General features: G+C 43.1%; 1 protein-coding gene across 1 annotated transcript; it reads right to left on the bottom strand.

The window, feature by feature from the left end:
- Positions 1-3516: 3516 nt before the first annotated feature.
- On the bottom strand, positions 3517-11973 carry CDX4 (caudal type homeobox 4). The gene is made up of 3 exons (XM_071569556.1): positions 11574-11973; positions 6236-6381; positions 3517-3723 (listed from the first exon to the last, which is right to left on the bottom strand). The coding sequence occupies exons 1-3, from the start codon at positions 11971-11973 to the stop codon at positions 3517-3519; spliced, it is 753 nt and encodes a 250-aa protein (XP_071425657.1).
- Between the last annotated feature and the right edge of the window lie 8770 nt (positions 11974-20743).

Raw genomic sequence — 20743 nt, 5'->3', positions numbered from 1 at the left:
GGTGCTCCAGTGGCTCCCTGCTTTGCAAACTCCAAACACCAATCAAACAGCTGAATTTAAACAGTGTGATGGTTTTCTATTTGCATAAAGTGAAAAACACAGGAAACTCAGTGAGCTTGGGGAAGAAACCCACTGGGTGAGAAGGATGGCATTTGATTTATTATTATTTTAATTGCTTCATGGTGCTAAGGGAGAGTCTAACTAAAGTCCCTGGAGAAGTCTTCAAAGGAGGAAAGATAAATATTGGAAAATGTTATTTATAGCCCTTAGTGTTTCACCCATGCAAATACAAAAATTAAATACAAGGGCTGATTACATCTTCTGAAGTTCTCCCTTTGCATAAGCAATGCTGAAGAGTCAAACACAGCTGCCCAGCAGAGAATAGCCATGGGAGGACTTTGGCTGTGTCCTCCACCCACCTGCATATCCTGAGCCTCCTGCTCCCATGCTGTTGTTGGCAGAATGGGAGTGTAGGATGGCTCCTGTCAGGCTGGCCTGTGGCCTGTAGTGGGCCATTGAAATGTGTTGGCATGAAGAGCTGAACTGTATTTTGATTTGGGATGAGGTTTTCAGAGAAAAAACAGTGGCCACAGTCAGAGACAGGAGAAGGGTTTCCTTCTCTCAGCTTCTTGCCATTTCCCCCTCTCTGTGTCTCACCAGCCTCCTTAGCTGAACTCTGACTGCACAGTTATCACACTCTGAGCCAGTTTACTAAAACTTATCCTGATTAGTTCAAAAGAGTTTAATTCCCCCCCAACTTAGATTATTTTGAGAAACAGCTGTGTTGCTGCACTGAGAAAGGGATGTTATGATCTGGGTGGGCACAGTGCAGGACAGGGGGAATAACTTCACATGTGACTCAGTCACAGCCAGAGAAGATAATCTGATACACATTTTAGGCTTAGAGATCATTATATAGTGCATGAAATAAACTCTGTTCCCCAAATACTTATCAATATATGCTTTGGAAAAAATTCAGGGTGAAGATCATGAAAAAGGAAAACACTTTTTATTTACAAGACTGATCTTAAACGTGCCACAGGAGGTGCTTTGTATCCTATTTCAGCTCTGGTTTGAAATCTCCAGGTTTGGAGTGATTCCTTTGTGGACTGTGCTTGCTCCCAAGTGCAGTCAGTGGCTCCAGCTCTGCCCAGTGTGCCAGAGAACTGGGGTGTTTCCTGACTGCCTGGACTGGAGCTTCTTCAGAACATGTGCAATGTGAACATGGTATATAACCACAGAAGATTTTATTTCAATTTTGACATAAATGAGAAGGAAAGAGAAATCTGCAGTCAAGTGACGCATCTTCAGTCTGCAAGTACAATGAATGATGTGCTGTGTGTGACAGCTCCTCACTTGCCATTCTCCCTCGTACATGTGATGACTGATCACAATAAAATCCTGGAAACTAGAGGAAAGTTTTCTCTCTCTGCATTCCTGTGCCACTCAGAACCCTCAGCAAAGCCCTCCCCTGCTCTCCACAGAGATGGGCCTTCTGCTGAGTTGAGATCTGCATAGTGAAGGCTCTCTTCCCTTTTTCCTTGTTCATCTAAAGTGTGAGTTTCTTGGGAGACTATTTTATCCTGGGTATCCTTCACGTGTAGAAGGGCAACACTTCCATGAATCTGAACAGTCCTAGATGCCTCTGTGTGCTCTCTGCAAGGAGCTGCTCTGCCTCCCAAGATGTCCATCATCACCCTGGAACATCCTGAATTAAAGCCATGCAGACAGTCTCAACTTATCATCAGGCTGAGTTTTGTAAACTCAGATTTTCTGTTTACAGTTTGTTTGCTGTAAGGTACACCCATTTATTTTAACTGTATGATGGCAGATATATTGGGGAGCCACCCACAAAATGCTTGTAATGAGTAAGTCCATATCCTGTGTTCCAGGACTCCTTCCTAGTTTAATTTTAGACATGTCTACAAATATACAATTCAGTGTTTATTTTTGAAGAGTGTTATTCTTGTAACTACTAACAGAGTTACTTTCATGGAGTTACTCTAACAGAGTTATTTTTAAATACTTGGGGAACAGTGAGATACATCTTCAAGTTTAAGTTGTCTAATGTATTGAATGCAGATGGTGAGAGCTTTGGCAGGTTCTGTCCAGGTTGTTCAGTGCATTGTCAGTGCTCATGGACACAAAGGAAAGCAGAATTTGATCTGTTTCTGAGAGCAAGTGTGATATTGCTGAAATAAGTGACTCATGACTGGAAGCAATGCCTGACTTTTCATATGGCAGATGATGCTGATTTCTCTTTGTTTTCTGCTGTTTTCCCTTTTTATTACCTTTGCTCCTCTTGGCCTTTCCAGCAATATTAAATTTTTCCAGTAGAGCACTTAACTTTCATGCTATCAAGCAGCTCATACTATGAAGTTCCAAGGACTAATACTACTGAAGGCTTTGGGGATAATTTTAGTGCTTTGAGGTTTCTTTCTACTTTTTCCAGACTTTTCCTCTAGATATCATTGCTACCTTCTCACCTGGCAATATGGACTGATAATTAAAGCAAACCACGCCATGTTTATCCTTTTTCAGAAGTGCACATGGAGTGAACATTCCCTTGTGATACACCTGCACTTTGTGAATGCTGAGCTGCTTCAGGTAACAGCCTCAAAGTGCCCTGTCAGCTGCTGCAGGATGTTCCTTGCCTTCAGTCCCAAATAAGTGTCATGTATGAAATCAGTGGCCTGGGATTGCTGCTATTTAACTTGAAACATTTAGAGACATTAAGCCAATTCTTTATTTGCTTTTTGCAGGGTTGCTGGTAGTAATAATTCTGTTTTCATTGCCATTTTACTCATGTTTTTGAAGTAATACTTATCTTCCAAATTATTTGGCATTTACTGATGTGCCTGAGAAATGGGTGCATTTCTTACAATGGAGCAGATCTTGGCAGGTTTGGTATCCTGTGTGTCTGTAACTGTTGCATCCTTGAATAGAATTACATAGGGCAAAGATGACTTGTGTTATTGAATTAAATGCAGTATGTTAGTATAGTGACATTATTATTTTTCTTGAGTATTCAAATGTGCTTTGAATGTTTTGTTTTCAAACATGTAAGTTTTGTTTTCAGTACACGTAAGTGTAAATATTTATTAACATCTACTGTTCACTCTAATTATATAAATGTAACAAACCAAACACACTCAGCTTCTTATATTTTCTGCAATAATACTCTATTTTATAATCAGTTCACATAGTTTTCTTTGGATATATATGATCAGACTAGAACTACCTTTGCCTGAATCTGTGTCATATCATTCTTTGTGTCAGTGTCTGAAGCAAATTACCTGCTACTCAAAGGTATTGAGAGATGAGTCTTAGCAGCACAAGTTCCCTGAGATCTTTGCAATACTTAAAATATTTTGAGAACAGTCCCAGATCCTGTGCTTCAGCACTCTGAAGGCAGTTAAATGGCAGTGGTCCTTGGCGAGGTGAGTTTTAAAGGTGTGGTGGCAGAGGTAGGGACATCCATTTTGCTTTTGGTTTTTCCTGGTTTTTCCACTGTGTTCACTCTGAAACCATGACCTGGTGAATGTCACTGGGTTGTAAGGCACTGATGGCGTGAGGTGGTGGGAAGAGGGAGCCGGGCAGTTCGTTGGGGCTCAGGGAGCCCGAGTCGCTGTGGGCAGAGCCACCACTGCCGTCAAACTGCGACAGCTTCTTCTTGAGCAGCTTCCGCTCCTTGGCGCGCCGGTTCTGGAACCAGATCTTCACCTGCGGCACACAAAGGGCACAGCTCAGACTCTGCTCAGCCCCTCACAGGAACCACAGCAGGGGGGATGCAGGGAGGGTAAAACCACTATCAAAAAAAAAAAACCAAATCCCAAAGCAAGCAAATAAACAAAAAGCCCCAAACAAACAAAAAAAAACCCAAACAACCAAAACCAAACTAAATTTGTGCAGTGAAGAGTTTTGTTGTTAATATCTGTGTTCATTTTCTGGATCCTTGTCTATAAGAAATTATTTTCATTTCTTGGGCCTGCTGTAAAGTGAACGTGTTGTGTTATATGGGAACACAGGGATCAGTTCATCACCTCAGCTCTGCCAGTGGCCTTAGGAAGATGCAGTGATGGAAGAGTTTTGAAGATTTCCATGTTATCTGTGTTACAGGTTGATTCAAAGCCAGGCACTGAGGGTTCTTCTTCCTCCTTTACGTTGTGTGTTACTTTTGTTTGTGCCTATATTCTTAGTATTTTTTAAGTTTTGATTGGTTTTATTATATATTATATATTTCTATATTTATATCTGTATTTTACAGACATATACATACTGTCATGTGCATAATTAGATATATCAGCACTACCTAATGACAGTCAATTTCCCAGGCTAATAGTGCAGGTGTAAAGGCTCCTACCTATTGCAAATCTACTTTTAGTATAACTATCTATATTTTATTTCCTTATGTGAAGGTGTAAATGCATAGAAAGTTTGTGTTCATACTTTACAGTATTTGTTATAGCATAAAAGGTGTGTTGAATATAAATATGTTGTACCATTGCTTTGTATTAAAACTCTAATTATTGCACAGAATCACAGACTATTCTGAGCTGGAAGGGACCCACAAGGATCATCAAGTCCAACTCTTAAGTCAATGGCCCACACAGGGGATTGAACCCATGCCCTTTGCATTGTTTTCTATTTATTTTTATTACCTTACTGGTAATGGCATTAAGAAACATTTAGCTTTGTCTGTCATGAGTCCTGTAGAAATACAGAGAAATTAAGTGCCTTGTGTACACTATACTTGAAGGAGCTTTGCCTGCCAAAGGCTGGGTGGCACTGGGAGCAGAGGAAGTGCAAAAAGGAAGTGCTGATTTTCTGCAGCATCTCTGGTGACTCCAGGCATGTCTGTGCTCTAAATCAGCCTCCTTGCATAATATTAGGTGGGAATTTGAAGCTTTCATAACTGCAGTTCTCCGAAGACTTTCCAGTGCAGCTCTGTCCTATTGTATGACAAACTTTAGTCCATCCCTGATAAACTTGGTTTTCATTGTTACTGTCTGGGGCCACTTAGATTCTCAGGGTGCAATCTGTGTACCCTTTGGGTCTGGGAGAGAATGTCCCTGCACTAAAATCTGTTTATAAAAATCCACTACTTGATCCTAAAATATCACTGGTTATTTCTGATCCCTGAACTCCCAGCCTCCACTGGTCCCTCTCTATTATCCCAAGCTCTTGCACAGACTGAATGCAGCAGCAGAGGAGCCACTGAAAGAGGAGAGCATTTTAGAGAACTGAATGTGTATGTTCAGAAAGAACAAATGCTTGTAAAACACTAAAAAGAAAGATCTCTAGTTCAGATTTACCTGGGGGCAATAATCTGGTTGCTAAATGAGATGCCTTATGCAATCCCCCCTTATCCTCCAGCTGCAGCAGAACCACTGCAGTTCTGGAGGGTTGCACCCAACAGTCACTGCAGAGCTGTGCTTGGTAAATGTGCTCTCCAACAGAGGGATTTTATGGAATTCTCCTCCTGAATTCCTCCAGTCTGTGTGTGAACACAGCTGACACCCCTGGGCCCTGCTCAGGGCACTGCTTTTATTCAAGGGACTCAATGTGTTTGTGCTTGATATGAACAAATGCAGAGCTGCTTCCCAAGGAAGTGATGGATCTGAGCATGCACTGGAGCATCCCCTGCCTGGGCAGCCCTGGCTACTTGTGTTTGTGTAACAGGCACCAAATGTGACACCAAATTTGGCAGCCTGTACATAGTAGGTTTGACCTACTGCTGTAGGTGAAGTACCTGTGAAAACAGCAGCAGAACCAGACCCTGACTTGAAATTCCAGGGCTGGAAGAGCCCCTTGAACATGCTGAAATGTGAGGAAAAATGTGGCCTGTGAAAACTGGCAATACATTTGTAACAAAAAACTCCCCTTAGGTACCTCATTTGGTTGCTCTTTGAATGATGAGTTTTAATTTTCCTGGCTTACTGCTGAAATATATCCGATGCTTTGGATGTTTTTCTGGCCATTGTTTTGTGTGGGTTTTGAGAAGAAATAAAATTGGGACTCTCGTAAGTATTTGGAGCATAGCTAAGATGATATTAAACTGAACTGTTTAAATTCTGGCTGTGTAGCAGGTTAGCAGGTAAGAATAAGTACTTTGTGTAGTGTGTGTGAGTTCCTAATGCTTTAGTTACCTCTAACTGGAGGTGTCTGTCACATGAACTGTGAGTGCATTTGGGTCTGTGTGGTGCATTCTCTGTGCTGGGTGCTCTCTGTGTACCTGTCTCTCGGACAGTCCCAGGTTTGCTGCCAGTTCTGACTTCCTCCTGATGGTGATGTATCTGTTGCAGTGAAACTCCTTCTCTAATTCTAGTCTCTGATGGTCTGTGTAGACCACTCGGTACTTTTCTTTTGTTCTTGTTTTACCTGTTCAGGAAAGAAACCGCATTAATATTATTAAGAGATATTATTAATTTGATTTTCCATAACATCTTTCAGACGTGTTCAGCATTTCACAGACATTAATTAAGCTACAGAGTACTCACATGGGGCTGTTTTGTGTGGTACAGAGGAGGAATGAGGTGCAGGGTGAAGCAAGAGAGTATTGGTTGCCATAACTGTCTTTCCCTCATTATCTCCCTCTCTCTGCAAACATACATTTAAGTGTGAAGCTCTTAAGTGATAAACACCCTGAAGCATCTTAAATAATTCACAGCACTACCTAATTGGTGCTGGCTTTATTAATCTCAAAGGGCTTTCATTTCAGTGCTCATTGCAGGGACTTCTGGGTATTTGGGAGCAGAAATACACAGGATTTTAAGCCTGAAGTTCAGTCACAATTTTAGTAGTACCATGGCCTAATTCTTTACCTGAGTTTTTAAAGATCACTTCTCTAACACAAAGAAACGTCCTACTGGAAATACTTTTGCTTCCCTGTGTGGCCACAGGATGTGCTTATATGCTCAATAATAATTTGAATTTCCTTTTCCCAAACAGGTCCAGGCTTGCAAGGTGCTGAGTTTCTGTAGAGGCATTCCTGGGGTGTTCTGTGCTGGGCTTCCCTTTGGAGCTGGAGGCAATTTGTAAGATGGGGCAATAAAATACTTGTAAAAGGATTTGAGGATCATCCTCTCTCTAATGTATAAAAGAACTATTCTTAGGTACATTAGGTAAGTACCGCTAAGACAAGAATTACTGAATGTTCAGAAGACACCTCTCATTTAATATAATTTTTAAACAATTCTTCACATAATAATAATACAGAGAGATCTGTTTTCAACTTATTTGTTCTCCTTTGCACTTTCAACAGCCACCTAGATAGTTTTCCTTTTTCTTCTGATCTTCCCAGGTTTTTTTTGATGTGAGTTTTCTGGGACAAACTGTAGGACAAAGACTCCTTTAAAGTGGTTCCCTAAAACCCACTGAGGTGTTAAGATGAAGCACACGCCACACAAAGGAGCGACAAGGAGATCTTATCGAGAACCCCTTTCACATTCAGAGCCACAAGCCAACTGGTTTGGAATTTACAAGCCCTAAACAAATGTCAGACTCTTTCATCTTAGCAGAGGCAAAGGGGACAGAAATAGATGAAGGAATATTTTTTTCCTCAGCTCTCTTTCATTTTGGACCGACTTAGGGCAGACTGTGATATTTTTATCTGAAGGCTGGAGGTAGACATGGCTGAAATACGCATAATTAAGGATATTTTCCCAGTTCCTATGCCAGTTTGACTTCCAGCATACATGATTTTCCTGCCTAAATTTGCAGGACTAAAACAATCATCAAGCCAAGTTTACTTTTGTCAGGGTACAAATTGTTGGCTTTAAAATCTCTGCCCTAAGTGGTAGTTTTAACGCTGACAATAGATAGATATTCAGGTTCCTTGTAAACCGAAGGCTTAGAGGGAATCTTTGAAAACAAGTTAAAATTCAACGAGGTTATTCCGGCTTCACTATAATCAGCAAATATAACCATGATCTGAGGGGGTGGAGAGAAGGAGTAGTTTTCCCCATTCCCCTTGGCCATAAAATTCACAGAGCATTTCTTCTGAAGACAATAAAGCCGGGAGAAGGCCTCTTTATTTGCTGTGAAAATCATCACCCTTTCCGGCAATATAACTCCTGAAGAAAGGAGGGAGAAGGAAGAGACGAGGCTGCATATCAAAGCAGAGCCAAGTGTTAAAAGGGTCTGTGCCTCAATATGACAGATCGGCCTCAAACCCTCAGACAATGTAGCCCAGTGCAAAATAGATGTCACAACCAGTTTGCAAAGCAAAATAAATTAGCATTAGAGCAGGGGCCTGGCCTTTTTCTGCTTTCCTGTTTTGCTTTCTGGCCGTGCTTCTGCTGTGCTGTAATCTGAATTACTTGGACATCACTGCTTGTTTAAGCAAAGACATAAAATGTGTTCGCTGTAGTTGAAAAAAAGCTGAGGCTGAGCTTAACATATGAAAATAAGGCAGTGTCCTTTGGTTTAGTCGCCTTAAAATCCCTTCTCTCTCGGGGAACCGTCGCTTCCAGATGAACTTCCATATGGAGTTTTAAGCCTGTTTTCCAGCCCCTTTCCATACCTTTTCAGTAGGTTTCATGCTTTGCACTCTCCTGCTCTCAGAAAACACCCGTTTTACAGTGTGGAGGGTGTAGAAATGAATGTGCAGCTCCGCTCTTGCATAACTGAAGCCAGTGGGGCGTTTATCATACGGGTTTGGTAAAAACAGGTTCAGACTGTCAGGAATTCTTTAGATGTTCTCCTCACTTTGATAGCCTGACTGGGAAGATACCTTTACCAAGCCAACTTTTGATGTTGGGTTTCTTGAATTTCTTATTGCCTCGTGTATTTGCAGTGTCCGTGTGTTTGAAATAAAAAAGGGGTTGGTTCCAAATCGACACTTACAGCCCTTAAGACAGAGGATATATCATTTCAAATCACATCTGTTGGAAGGACATAGGACTTCTGTCTTTGTGAGGATGTTTTATCCTGAAGATTGACTTGATCAGGTAAATTTCCATTTCACTTTCCCTGCAGCTGAATTTTTTTATAAATGCTCAATATGAATATTGAATCACAATACAATGTTATGTACTAGAGTCTAATAGAGAGGGGAGAAATCCCATTCACATCCACTCCCCTAAATAATTCCCCTTGTCTTTAGGGCAGTATTTCAGGAGGGTCCCTCATCCAGCTGGATGTGTTTTGATCTCTGTTATTCCTTGCTGCTCACACACATTGATGTGAGCACACACCACTGGAGGGCTTAAGGACACGCACATATTTATACATATAAATATATTTGTAGAGGTCAGGGCTGTAATGCTGGAATTCGAGAGCAGTGCACTGTACTAAGCAGCGATAACAGGAAGGAGAGGATCCAGTAGCTACTTTGATAACATGGCTGATATAAAGGCAATAAGGAAAACCAGAGAGCAAGCGCATTTCAAAGGGGGGTTATAATGGCATCAGGTCGGTTTTCTACTCCAGAAAACACTGATAAGGTAATACAGAGCACTTATATGCATATTTTTAGCCTTGTCATTTGTTTGAATTTCCTTCCATTTATCACAACTTTTTATGTGTCAGTATGAAAATTTTCCCAGTTGTTTTTTTTTTAATCATGGATGAAAAGCCAATTCTATTTGGACTTTTCTTGTTTTGCACAATTACCACATTTGTGCTTTACTCTGACAGTCCCTTTTCCTAAATTGGCTTGATGCCTTGAGCTCACTTCTGTGAAGTCCTGAGCTGTTTGTAACACTTCAAAGGAAGGGCACGGCCTCAGGACATGCATCTGTCGATGGGCCCTGTTTCACCTGTCCTGAACGGTTCCTAAAGTGTTCCAGCGGGTGTGTAAATTCTGTGTCAGTGCTTTTCAGACTAGAGATCAATTCAGGCCCAGATCTGTGTCTCTGAATCACAAATGTATTTTAAAAAGTTTGAACCAAGCATGTGAGAAACCTTTCAGGGTCTTCCAGGTCTGTTCAGTAAGTGTAAAGCAAGGATTTAGGTTTTTAAGCCTGTGTTACTCTTTGGAATGCCAGCACATTTCAAATTCAGCGACAGCGTGACACAGACAGGGCTCCCTCATTGACATTCACTTGAATTTGGTCTCCACTCAGGTCTTGCATCACTTCTACACCTGGAAATCTCCAATGATGTTAATGAAGTTACTGTGATTTACATGAGTACACATAAGGGGAGCACAGACTGTAAACCCGCCTGGCTTTGAAGGCCTTTGCAGAGGCTCCAGGTGGAAGGATGGCATTGTGGTATCCTAATGTTCACTGGGCATTTTGTATCTAGGAACAGTGGGAAAGCAGAACAAGTCTGCTTTATAATTAAGAAACAATTACCAGACTGATCTTTCTCCTGAGTAATAACCATTTGGAGAAGGTTTCTGTCTGAAGCAGCAGTGCTGATTTTCTGTGCCTTCTAAGATTGCTCCAATTGTAATTGCCCTGCTTTCTTTGGAGCGTTTTCTTTGATGCTCCCTAACACACACTTACGACTTTTAACCTTAACAATAGATTTGTCAGACCTTGCTACACCCAGTTTACACCTTGGGAATATACATGGAGAGGTTCATCTGGAGGTAGAATGTGACAAGGACACATCAATGAGTGGCACTTGCGGGAAAGTGAGTTTTAATTGTGTAGTTGTGGCAAGCTGCAGAATTCTGGTATGTAAGAAAAAGATATAAAACTGATGTGAAACTAAATGAAGAGGAAGCTTAAGTGAGGAATTATGTGATCTGCAAACAACATAGTCTGTGCTGATCGTTTGAATCAGATTGCCTCTCTAGGAATACTTCTCACTAAAAGATCTGGGTAGAAAAAGAAAAGGCACTGGAAAACCAGCAGAGAATTGCATAATCACTAAGATTGGATCAGAGCACATAATTTTCTTTGCAAGTATTGAACAGTCTGTAAGGTTTAAAAAGGTCAACCTGATTTTGTATTGATATTTACCTTGCAGCAAAAAATAATTCTGTAGTATTTTGGCCTGTAACTGTTAATGTTGCTGCATTCGTTTGCTCCATAACACTTTCAAGATTATTATGTTTTTCATACCAAATGCTTTACAGAATGTTCCAACAGGAGCTGCAGATGTATCTTAATCTCATCCATGTCTAACCACAATCGTACCATAACCACATCCATATCTTAACCACATCCATGTCTATCCACATCCATAATTAACCACATCCATGTTTAACCACATCCATATTTAACCACATCCATATCTTAATGACATCTATGTCTAACCACATCCATGTCCAACCACATCCATGTCTTAACCACATCCATGTCTAACCACATCCATGTCTAACCACATCCATGTCTAACCACATCCATGACCAACCCTATCCATATCGTAACCACATCCATATCTTAACCATATCCATGTCGTAACCATATCCATGTCCAACCACACCAGCAATTCCAGTGGACTAAGCACACAGAGCCTTCATGGGGAGAAAGTGTAACAGCACCAATTTACCCAAAACTGCGTGAAACAGCAGTAGGTTAAATAAATGTCATAAATGACCCACCAACCCGCGCGCTTCAGGAGAAGTTAATTATTCCTGAGGGCAGCGCCGGCAGATGAGCTCTCCGGGCACTTACCCGCGGCGGTGGCGGGCGCGGCTCTGCGCATCCAGTCGAAGGCGCCGTGCCGTGCGGGGCTGTGCGGGCCGGGCTGTGCGGGCTGCGGGGCGCTGTACTCGGCGGGGCTGTACGAGCCCTGCGGGGCCGGCGCGCTGAGCTGCGCGGGGCCGGACCCGGGCCCGAAGGCGGGCCAGTCCTCCCTGTGCTGCGCGGGGTAGTGCGAGCCCCAGGGCCCCGGCGGCGGCCCCGCCGCGTCCAGCGCGCCCACATGGTAGCCCATGTAGTCGGGGTAGGGCGGCGCGGGCGCGAAGCTCTGCCCGGGCAGGCTGGAGCTGCTGCCGCTGCTGCTGCTGCTGCTGCACCTGGCGGGGCCCCCGTACATGCCGCCCTCCTTGTCCAGGAGCGGGCTCACGTACATGGTGTCACACTCCTTGGCACGACATCCTGTGCTCCTGGGTTGTCTTCTGCTGCTTCCAAATGTTTGTGTTTGGGTTTCTCCAATAATGCCACTCTGCTTGGAATCTTCTACTTCAACCTCTTTGATTATCAACTGAGTTACCAGGTGCTGGTGGTAATGGTTTACCAAGACCTTGTCTGACGTCACCCAACTGCTGCTCATAATTACATTTACATTCAAATGAAGCGCTGCCCGACCCCACCTTTCTGCTGGGTCTGGTGCTTTCCCTTTCAGAGAACTTTTATCTATCCTATTATCCTTCCCTGATACTCAACAGCGATCCCAGTCCTGTAAGATAATGCAACAGTTGCTTTTACTTGTAACTTAACTAAGTACGTAAACCTTTGTAAAAGAAATTATAGTGGTAACTCTAATTATAGTGGTAACTCCCAGTACTGTAAGATAATGCAACAGTTGCTTTTACTTGTAACTTAATTAAGTAAACCTTTGTAAAAGAAATTATAAGTGGTAACTCTAATAGCAAAGTTTTACACTCAGCTGATTCTTGTCGGAAACCTTTATTTTATGATGTGATATCATTCAACAAGTAAATCTATTACTCTTAATTTCTCAGAGGCTAAAAAAGAAAATCTCATTTTTACTTTTTAAGGAATACAGTCAGTAATTGCAAGTCAATAACTTCAAAATTCAAAGCACTTCAGAAGCAGCATGTCTGGAATATAAGTCTCTAAAAAGGTCCCTCTCACTGTTGATGTCTGTGAGCCGGTTTCCAGCACAGGAGAATTGGAAGCTCTGACTGTAAGGCACATGTTCCCACTCTCCCCACACAGAGTGATTTAAAGACATCCCTTCTTCTGGTGGCCATTGCAGACTGATAAATTTGGAAAAGCAGCCAATAAATCTTCCTAACAAAGATGGTGCCAGAAGTACAAAGAAAATGCCTGTAAAGAGTAGTGAAAAAAAGTCTTTGATTAGGCCCAGTAATATTGTTGGCTCCTGTTCCAGGACAACCTTTCCGTGCCTGAGCAGAGGCAGATCCTCCTGGGCAGCTGCTGTGTGTGCCCTGCTCTCAGTGGGCAGCTGATATGTGTGCCCTGCTCTCAGGGGGCAGCTGTTGTGTGTGCCCACTCTCCTGGGCAGCTGCTGTGTGTGCCCTGCTCTCAGGGGGCAGCTGATATGTGTGCCCTGCTCTCAGGGGGCAGCTGGTGTGTGTGTCCTGCTCTCAGGGGGCAGCTGATATGTGTGCCCTGCTCTCAGGGGGCAGCTGCTGTGTGTGCCCTGCTTTAGGGGGGCAGCTGCTGTGTGTGCCCTGCTCTCAGGGGGCAGCTGTTGTGTGTGCCCTGCTCTCAGGGGGCAGCTGATATGTGTGCCCTTCTTTAGGGGGGGCAGCTGATGTGTGTGCCCTGCTTTAGGGGGGCAGCTGCTGTGTGTGCCCTCTCTCAGGGGGCAGCTGATATGTGTGCCCTTCTTTAGGGGGGGCAGCTGCTGTGTGTGCCCTGCTCTCAGGAGCAGGTGCTCTCTCAGGGGGCAGCCTGGGCACACATCTGGCAGCTCTGGTGGGCCAGCACTGCCGTGCTGCTGCCCCGGGAGCGCCTCACGCAGGGAAATGCTTCTCAAGGGGCTTTTATATCTCCTTATTGAGGGCTGGACTTTATCGTGGCAGAACTAAACCACGCCTGACGCCTTCGGACTCGCCTCTGTGGGTTGTGTGGCTGCGAGTTGTGGAGTGCGTTTGCTGTATTTTTATTTTGGTTGGGTTTCTTTGCAATGAGCTATTTGTAAGGGCCATGCTTGCAAAAGAGGTGCAAATTACGATGAGTTGTTTCCCTTTACAGAGGTGTGGGTTTTCATTCAGTATCCTTTGTATTTTGACACTACTCGTATTCACACATCCCTTCTAATTCCAGCACTAAAGGATTCTAAGTGTGTACTTAAAGACAGGAAAGATATTCCTTTTCTGTTTGGGCTTGGGGAATGTTTTGAGGCAATAATTTTACTGAGAAGTGTAGCAAAATAATTTAATTAATTAATTTTTCTATATCTACAGAACTCTGAAGTAATCATTAGGATCCTGAGAATGTTGAGGAAATCAATGGATAGGATATGGGAAAAGTAAGACCTTCTGTAATTGCTGTACCCTTCTAAAACAGACACTAAAAATAAATAGTCTTGTTTCCTTTATCTTAAAAAGAAAAGGAATTGTAACACGATTTTTGAGAGCCCACAGAGTTTTCAGTAGTGATGTGTACTAGAAAGAACAAAGAACTCCACTGAGCATCATCCAAATGAAACGAGATGTGTTTGCTGTGCTGGGATTGCCCTGGAGTCTGTGGCCTGTTAGTGAGCATTGTGTCAGCCGCTGAATTCCGTGTATTGCCCAGTGTCACACAGAGCCTTCAGCCACAGGAGGGGAAGGTTTGTCTCCATCGACTGCACCTGAAATCCTTTGGCACGTGGACATTGGTTGTTCATGGATTTCGGATCAGACCCATTGTTTGATTTCTCCAGAACACCCCATTTCCACATCTCAGCGAGTGACATGTCATTTCATACACTGCATTCCATGTTGGTAACATTTTTAATCCCTGGCGCTCCTCCTTCTTTATGGGATTCCTCAGCACATACCCCCCACCATCTCAGTATCACCTAATCCTATTTTTTATATCTCAGAGCTTTATCCTTTTTTCTTTGTTCTTCTTTTATCTTTTGTTTATGCTCCTCTTTTCCCTTTCTTATTTTGCCTGTTCCATTATCTGGATTTTCTTCAGATCTATTTCGATTCTTTCCAGAACATAATTAGATCAAGATACTCCGATGGCAAATTGCTACACTGATTTGATATCAGCTCACAATAGTAAGCTTTGAATATGGCATTTTGTTTAAAAAGATTTACATAGCAGGATAAGATTGCTGGCTAGGACTGCAGATTTTTAACACCAAAGTGAGAATAAGATAACTTAAATGGCAACATTCAAATGATCTGCACCCTGACTCTTATGTCTCCTGTTTTGTATAACAGAACAACGTGGAGATATTAAAGTAACAGAACCTTTGCATGGGGTCTAGTAGTCTGAGGCTACCAAAACTTTGGGGTTGATGTTTTTTGAGAGCTAATTGGCTGTTAATCTTAGTCTGCCTTCCCAAGGATCATGTCTTGGCCATGCCCAGGTCCTTCCTGCTCAGCAGCTTCAGAGCCCCAGAACCACCACACCTTCTGGTGGAGCAACTTACACTGGAGTTCCAGGGACACCTCTAGTGGGCAAGGCTGTCAGGAAATAAAAAGAAAGGAAAAATGACCTGCCCTTGCCATGTACTGTGTGGGGATGGCAATGAGCTGCTGGTGGTGGAGGAAGGGCTCAGGGTGCTGCCTGTGCCTGCATGAAGTGCTTTTGAAACACGGCCCTCTCCTGACCTGCTGGGTGGTGTCAAAGGGACAGCAGCTCTGAAGTGGTGGCAAAGTGGCAGCAGCTCTGAGGTGGTGGACTGAACACCTGAAAGTCTCCTCTGTGGGGAGGTTTATATTTGTCCCCTTTTCTGCAGGGGGTGATAGAGGCAGGATGGGGAGGATCCCTGTGGTGCTGGCAGCAGGAGTGCTGTGCCCTTTGGCATTCCCCAGAGGGATGGGTTGCCAGCAAAACTGAACTCCAAGGCTGTTTTTCTTCTCCACCTGTTCAAATGCCAGGTGGAATTTATCTCCTAAGCCAGTGTCCATGGGAGTTGCCTCAGTGCTTGCTGAAGTGAAGCTTTATGTGTGTTAAATCAAATGTACTTTGAGATCTTCGGAGAAGAAAATTTTCTCATTCTCTAACAAGTGTTTGATGAAATTACCCACAATAACACATGTGGTGATAACTATGTATAGGTTATAGGAGCATATAAAGGAGCTATAAAGTGGTTTTAGGACTGTAGTAGATATGCTGTTCTAGAGAGCAGTTCCAGCTGGGTAATAATGACATAATCACAAACGTGCAATTAAATGTTCTAATGACAGCTATTATAACTGCAATTTCAGCACTACTGGTGGTTTAAAACTTGCCTGTACAACAATAACTTACATGAAAGGTGTTTATAACTGTGATAGTTTTTATTAGGAGCCCTTACTCATAAAGTTACTCTTAGTTTTATGGAGATAAGAAGAAACTAATCTGTCTGTCTTTGAAGCTTGAAAATTTTAGAAATAGCTCTTACTTCTTGGAATAAAAAAGCAGGTGAGCTTAGTGTGCCCCATTCTGGCTCAGGTGCTAGGAAGAGATGTTTGTTTTCTTGCCTCCAGATGAGCACTTTAATAACACTTCAGTAACACCAGGCTTAGGAATGCTTCTTGCCCATTCCTTTATGACTGCATGCTTGGAATTTCAAGGGAATGGCTGCCTAAGGACTCGGTTAGTGAGCTGTGTATTATTGGTGGTTCCAGTGCAGTGTTTCAGAGGTGTTACTGAGCCTGTGTCCAAGCTGGGCTTTGCATGCACACTCCTTCCTCCTAAAATTACTGTTCAGTTGTGTGAGTCCTGGGGAAAGCTCAGTCACGCCATGGTTTGCTGTCAGCTGAGGGCAGTTCTGTTGGCAAAAATGTGGCAAGTTGTCGGGATAGACCAGGACTTTATCAAGTGGCAGAAGTACTACAAGCGATGGGTTGACGGAGATGCAGAAATTGGAGAGCCTGAGGCTGTGGGCTTGAGCTTTTCATATATTGATTTCTCCCCTGTTAATGGCATTGGTCATCAGGTCTACCCATAATGTTTCCCTATAGGAGTCCCCGTCCAAATTCTTCTTCCCAGAACCCCCTTAGGTTTTTCCCACCAACCCTACCCTGATTGGCCCCAGCTTGGTGCATTGCAGTAGTTCTCCTTTTATGGCTCATTGTTCCCTCTTGGTCCTTTCTCTGTACCTCCACTCATGTTTTGACCAATAGGATGCTTGACCCTTCCCCTTCCTCCTCCCATTTTCTGGAACTATCCCCCCAACCCTTTATAAGCCGGGCACCCCAACAGAGCTTGCTTCTTCTGTTGCCACCTGGCCTCAAGTGTGGTCCTTCCTTGGGGAGGCTGCGCCGGGCTGGGTGTGGAGGGAGCCATCCCAGGCTTCGAGAGGCGGCCTAAAGGAGACGGCCACCGTGCCACTCGAAGCAGAAGACCCGTGTTCCTGATTTAGGAGCTTTTTCATCCATCGATACCAAGTGATGAAGGAAGGCAGATGGTTTTAAAATTTCAGAACAGTTAAAGAGACTACTCTTGCTTTTACTGAAGCTTCTACAAACACAAAGCTTCTGAAATTTTTATTTACCTTTTTAGTTGGGCTGGTTTAATATCCAGCACTGTAGTTGGGCCTCATTTTAGGCACACACGGCAGCTGTGGCACAGCCTGGAGAGCTGAGGGAGCTGTGCCAGCTGAGCTGTGTTCACTTGCTGAACTGAACTCCTCTGGGGAAAAGGAAAAAGGGGCTTCTTATCACTAATTCCAGTTCTGTCCTGTGTGTGTCTCTGATTCCTGCTGTGTGTTCCATAAGAGAGAAACAGAAGAAGTAAAGCTCTCAGTTGTCCATGAAGTCTTCCTCAGTGGTTTAGTCTTTAATTTCATGCTCTGAAATTTTGGTTCTTAACAAATCCTCTGGAAAAATGATGGACAGTGTCTGGTTGAAAGCTGAGTGTATTCACCCTTCTATCTACCCCACTACTGGTTTTCTAATTGCTGCTAACAATAACTTATTTTTAATTTCTAAATGTTAAAATATGTTTTATTAAGAGTAGTGTCAATATATATCATGTAAGATCTGCATCAGTGTTGCATTTGCCAGGAAGGAATTGTCTGAAGTTAAAGCAGGGTCTTACTATTCTGAAATCTGATTGATTTAAATTCTGCTACACGATCACTACTGACAGAACTTAGTTTATCTTGGTGCTCCACAGCAGTCTGAGTGTGGCAGGAGTTACAGAGAACCCCAGGGGACACCAACTCTTACAGCAGAGCCATGGAGATGCACAGCAGGTGCTCTGCTGGCATTGATTTGGGATCCTTGCTGAGCTCCCCCTCACTGCCATGTTTGTGCTGGGCAGGGCAGTTGGGTGGTACCTTTGGGTGCTCACTGTGACTCCTCCAGGAGCTTTGGGTGGGGTTTCTTGCCTGAGTGGCACAGGAGTGGATGCCTCCCCTGTTTGCTCATGCCTGCCATGTGCTGGGGTTATGGCCCTGCCACACTGACACTTCTGTCCCACAAATTAACTCTTCTTTCTCCCAGCCAAGAGACATTATTGGCTATGGAGAGTCACTGTGTCCATTGTGGCTGACAAACCAAGAGCACCCAGGATGTATCTTAATTAATCCTCTCCATTTACTGTGATGTCTCTTAGAAAGTGGAGAATCATTTGTGCTCTTTGAGCATGGAAACAGCAGCCACCTGAAATGGGACTCTGCAAATCATGTGCCCAGAGAGGTGTCAGGTCAGCACATGTGCTGGGAAAGAGGGTGGAGTAAGCCTGGAGTGCACCAGCAGACTGCTCAGGTAGGAGTCTGCTTGTTCATTTTCATGATAACATCCAGAATTGATGTATTTTGGAATCTGCTTCTTGGGTAGAAGGTCACACAGAGCTGATGCCTCAACGCACCTTAATGGTTGCACAGTCCCTGAGCAATAACTGAGGGGTTTTTTTAGGTATCATTTTGAATTGTGTATCTTCCTTACTTGCATGAAGGTTTTGTAGAAGGTCCTGTTTGCTGTGCTGCTCATGATTTTTTGTACCACATAGGTCACAATTCTCACTGGGAAATGGGGTTTAAAGGTTAGCAAATTCCTTGGAAAATTGGATATTCCTTGCTCGTTCTTTTAATCACAGTTAGGATTAAGGGCTTAGATACCCTGTGGTGTTGTCTAAGGTATGCTTTTCTTCTTCAAGGCACTTCCTTAACAACCCATCCATCTCCACAGCACTCTGCTTCACTGTTCCCAGTTTTCAGATGTGGTAAAAGGGATAAGTTATTTGATATACTCCAAGTATTATCCTGAGGATTGGCCCCAGTATTTCGTGACTCACAATGCTGGACCAAAGTAATTTCAGTTGATTTGTCTCCAGTTTTATGTCTCTCTTATTTTTAATGATACTCAATACATCATCCAAGCAACAGCACTGCACAAGCTTCTGAGAGAAAAATAACCTTCTTTGGGTTTTGGTGGGCAACTGTTTAAAGGATTAAAGCACTTTGGAAATACCTGGTTAGATGGATTGCTGGTAAGTTTTAAAAAAAATCCAACTATTTAAAACAGCCACTGGCATAACTGGAAGGTTAATAATCTCTAAGGTATTGCCCTGGTTTATAGATACTGCTTTTGGAGCAATAAATTGTAACCTTTGAACATGTGCTTCTGCAAATAAAATCCAGCCTTATTTTGTGTACTTAACAACTTCTGATTGGAAACACATAGCAACCTATAGCCAGCAAGCTTTCAGCAAACTGCAGCAGAAATGAGGCAGCTCTTCAAAGTGCTCACTTATCTTCCTCAATAACTCTTCCACATGTAAACAAGATAAACCAGGTCGTCCTGCCAGATCCCACTCGCTTTGAGTGATGTTCAAATCATTCTAAAGAGAAAGAAGTTGTGTTCACACATATTCCCAAAGTTCTTCCTTGAAGAACTTTTTTTCTTTTTTGTTTTAGAAATGTTATAAACTTAGGTTGTGTCATGGAGATGTGAATAAAACAGGTAGCTGAGCAGCCTGGGGCCAGGCTTCTGTTAGGAGTTCTGCTAGAACTAGGTCCTAAATTGCTGTGTATCAGTACAAAAGACAAAGCTTCCCTCTGTATTCTTACCTTTTGAAAGTCTAAATCTGGCAACTTGTATTGGTTTTTCTCTGGTGTGCAGGCACCATTCTGTTCAATTGGCCAGTGTGAGGCAGGTTCTCTCGTTCAGCCTTTTGCAGCCTCTGTTAAATGAAATATCTCTGTGTGTGAAGCACAGGTAACACCTTTGGCATTGCCCTCCCCAGACGTTCTGCCTGGTCTGTGCTTTTCCTGTGGATTCCCCTTTTGGATACACCCAGTGGAGATCTCTTTGGGTTGGCACAGATGGTACATGGCTTTGCTCCCACGTGCTCTTTGCCATGTGGAACTCGGTGGAGTCTTTCTGTTGCTGCCCTTTGAGTCACAGAGTCCTCCTCTCTCCTGTGCCACCTGTGCAGAGCTCTGCCTGCTCTCAGCCTTGTGCCAGGGGTGAGTGGCACTGGGACAATGTCCCTGTGTCTCCATTTGAAGTTGAACTCTACTTTTTTCAGCACTGTCCTTTTTGCAGCCATCAAATGATAAATGAAGTTAAGAAACAGTGAAAACTGTCAGCTGCCTGAACCACCCTGGTCTTACCATGCCCCTCTAGTTTTCATAAGCTTTTTTACCATCACTCTCCTTTTAAATTTGAAGTCATAAGTCAGTAACAGAAAGCTGCATATTCACTTGCTACAGTAGCTGATACCACATTGGAAAATAGTTATGGAAAAAGTAATTTATTTTAATGTTCTTTATATATAAAGTAATTACACATTACCAACATTTTGATGTTCTAATAGTACTATTTGTTATAATTAAGGAAAAAGAGAACAAGAATGTAGTGCCTAAATGACTTAATGTTCTTGTTTGCAACAGTGACAGAGAGATTTTGGAGGACACCTGGATGGAAATTAGTGAGGATAGGCATCCTGAATTTCTGATTTGGGTATAAATTCCCAAACCACTCACATGCTTTAAAAATGTTCCTTTTGCAGACAAAAGTTATGCATGTTCAATT

Source organism: Pithys albifrons, chromosome 14, assembly GCF_047495875.1.
Source record: "Pithys albifrons albifrons isolate INPA30051 chromosome 14, PitAlb_v1, whole genome shotgun sequence".
Taxonomy (NCBI): domain Eukaryota; kingdom Metazoa; phylum Chordata; class Aves; order Passeriformes; family Thamnophilidae; genus Pithys; species Pithys albifrons.
This window is presented reverse-complemented; position numbering and strand designations above follow the sequence as displayed.

What these genes read in the sequence shown, in the direction of transcription:
- CDX4 (XM_071569556.1), bottom strand. Translation starts at nt 11,973, where the DNA reads ATGTACGTGAGCCCGCTCCTGGACAAGGAGGGCGGCATGTACGGGGGC. An exon ending in CGCGCCCGCCACCGCCGCGG is followed by an intron (nt 6,382 to 11,573) that starts GTAAGTGCCCGG and finishes TTTCCTGAACAG; the next exon opens with GTAAAACAAGAACAAAAGAA. An exon ending in TGGGACTGTCCGAGAGACAG is followed by an intron (nt 3,724 to 6,235) that starts GTACACAGAGAG and finishes TGTGTGCCGCAG; the next exon opens with GTGAAGATCTGGTTCCAGAA.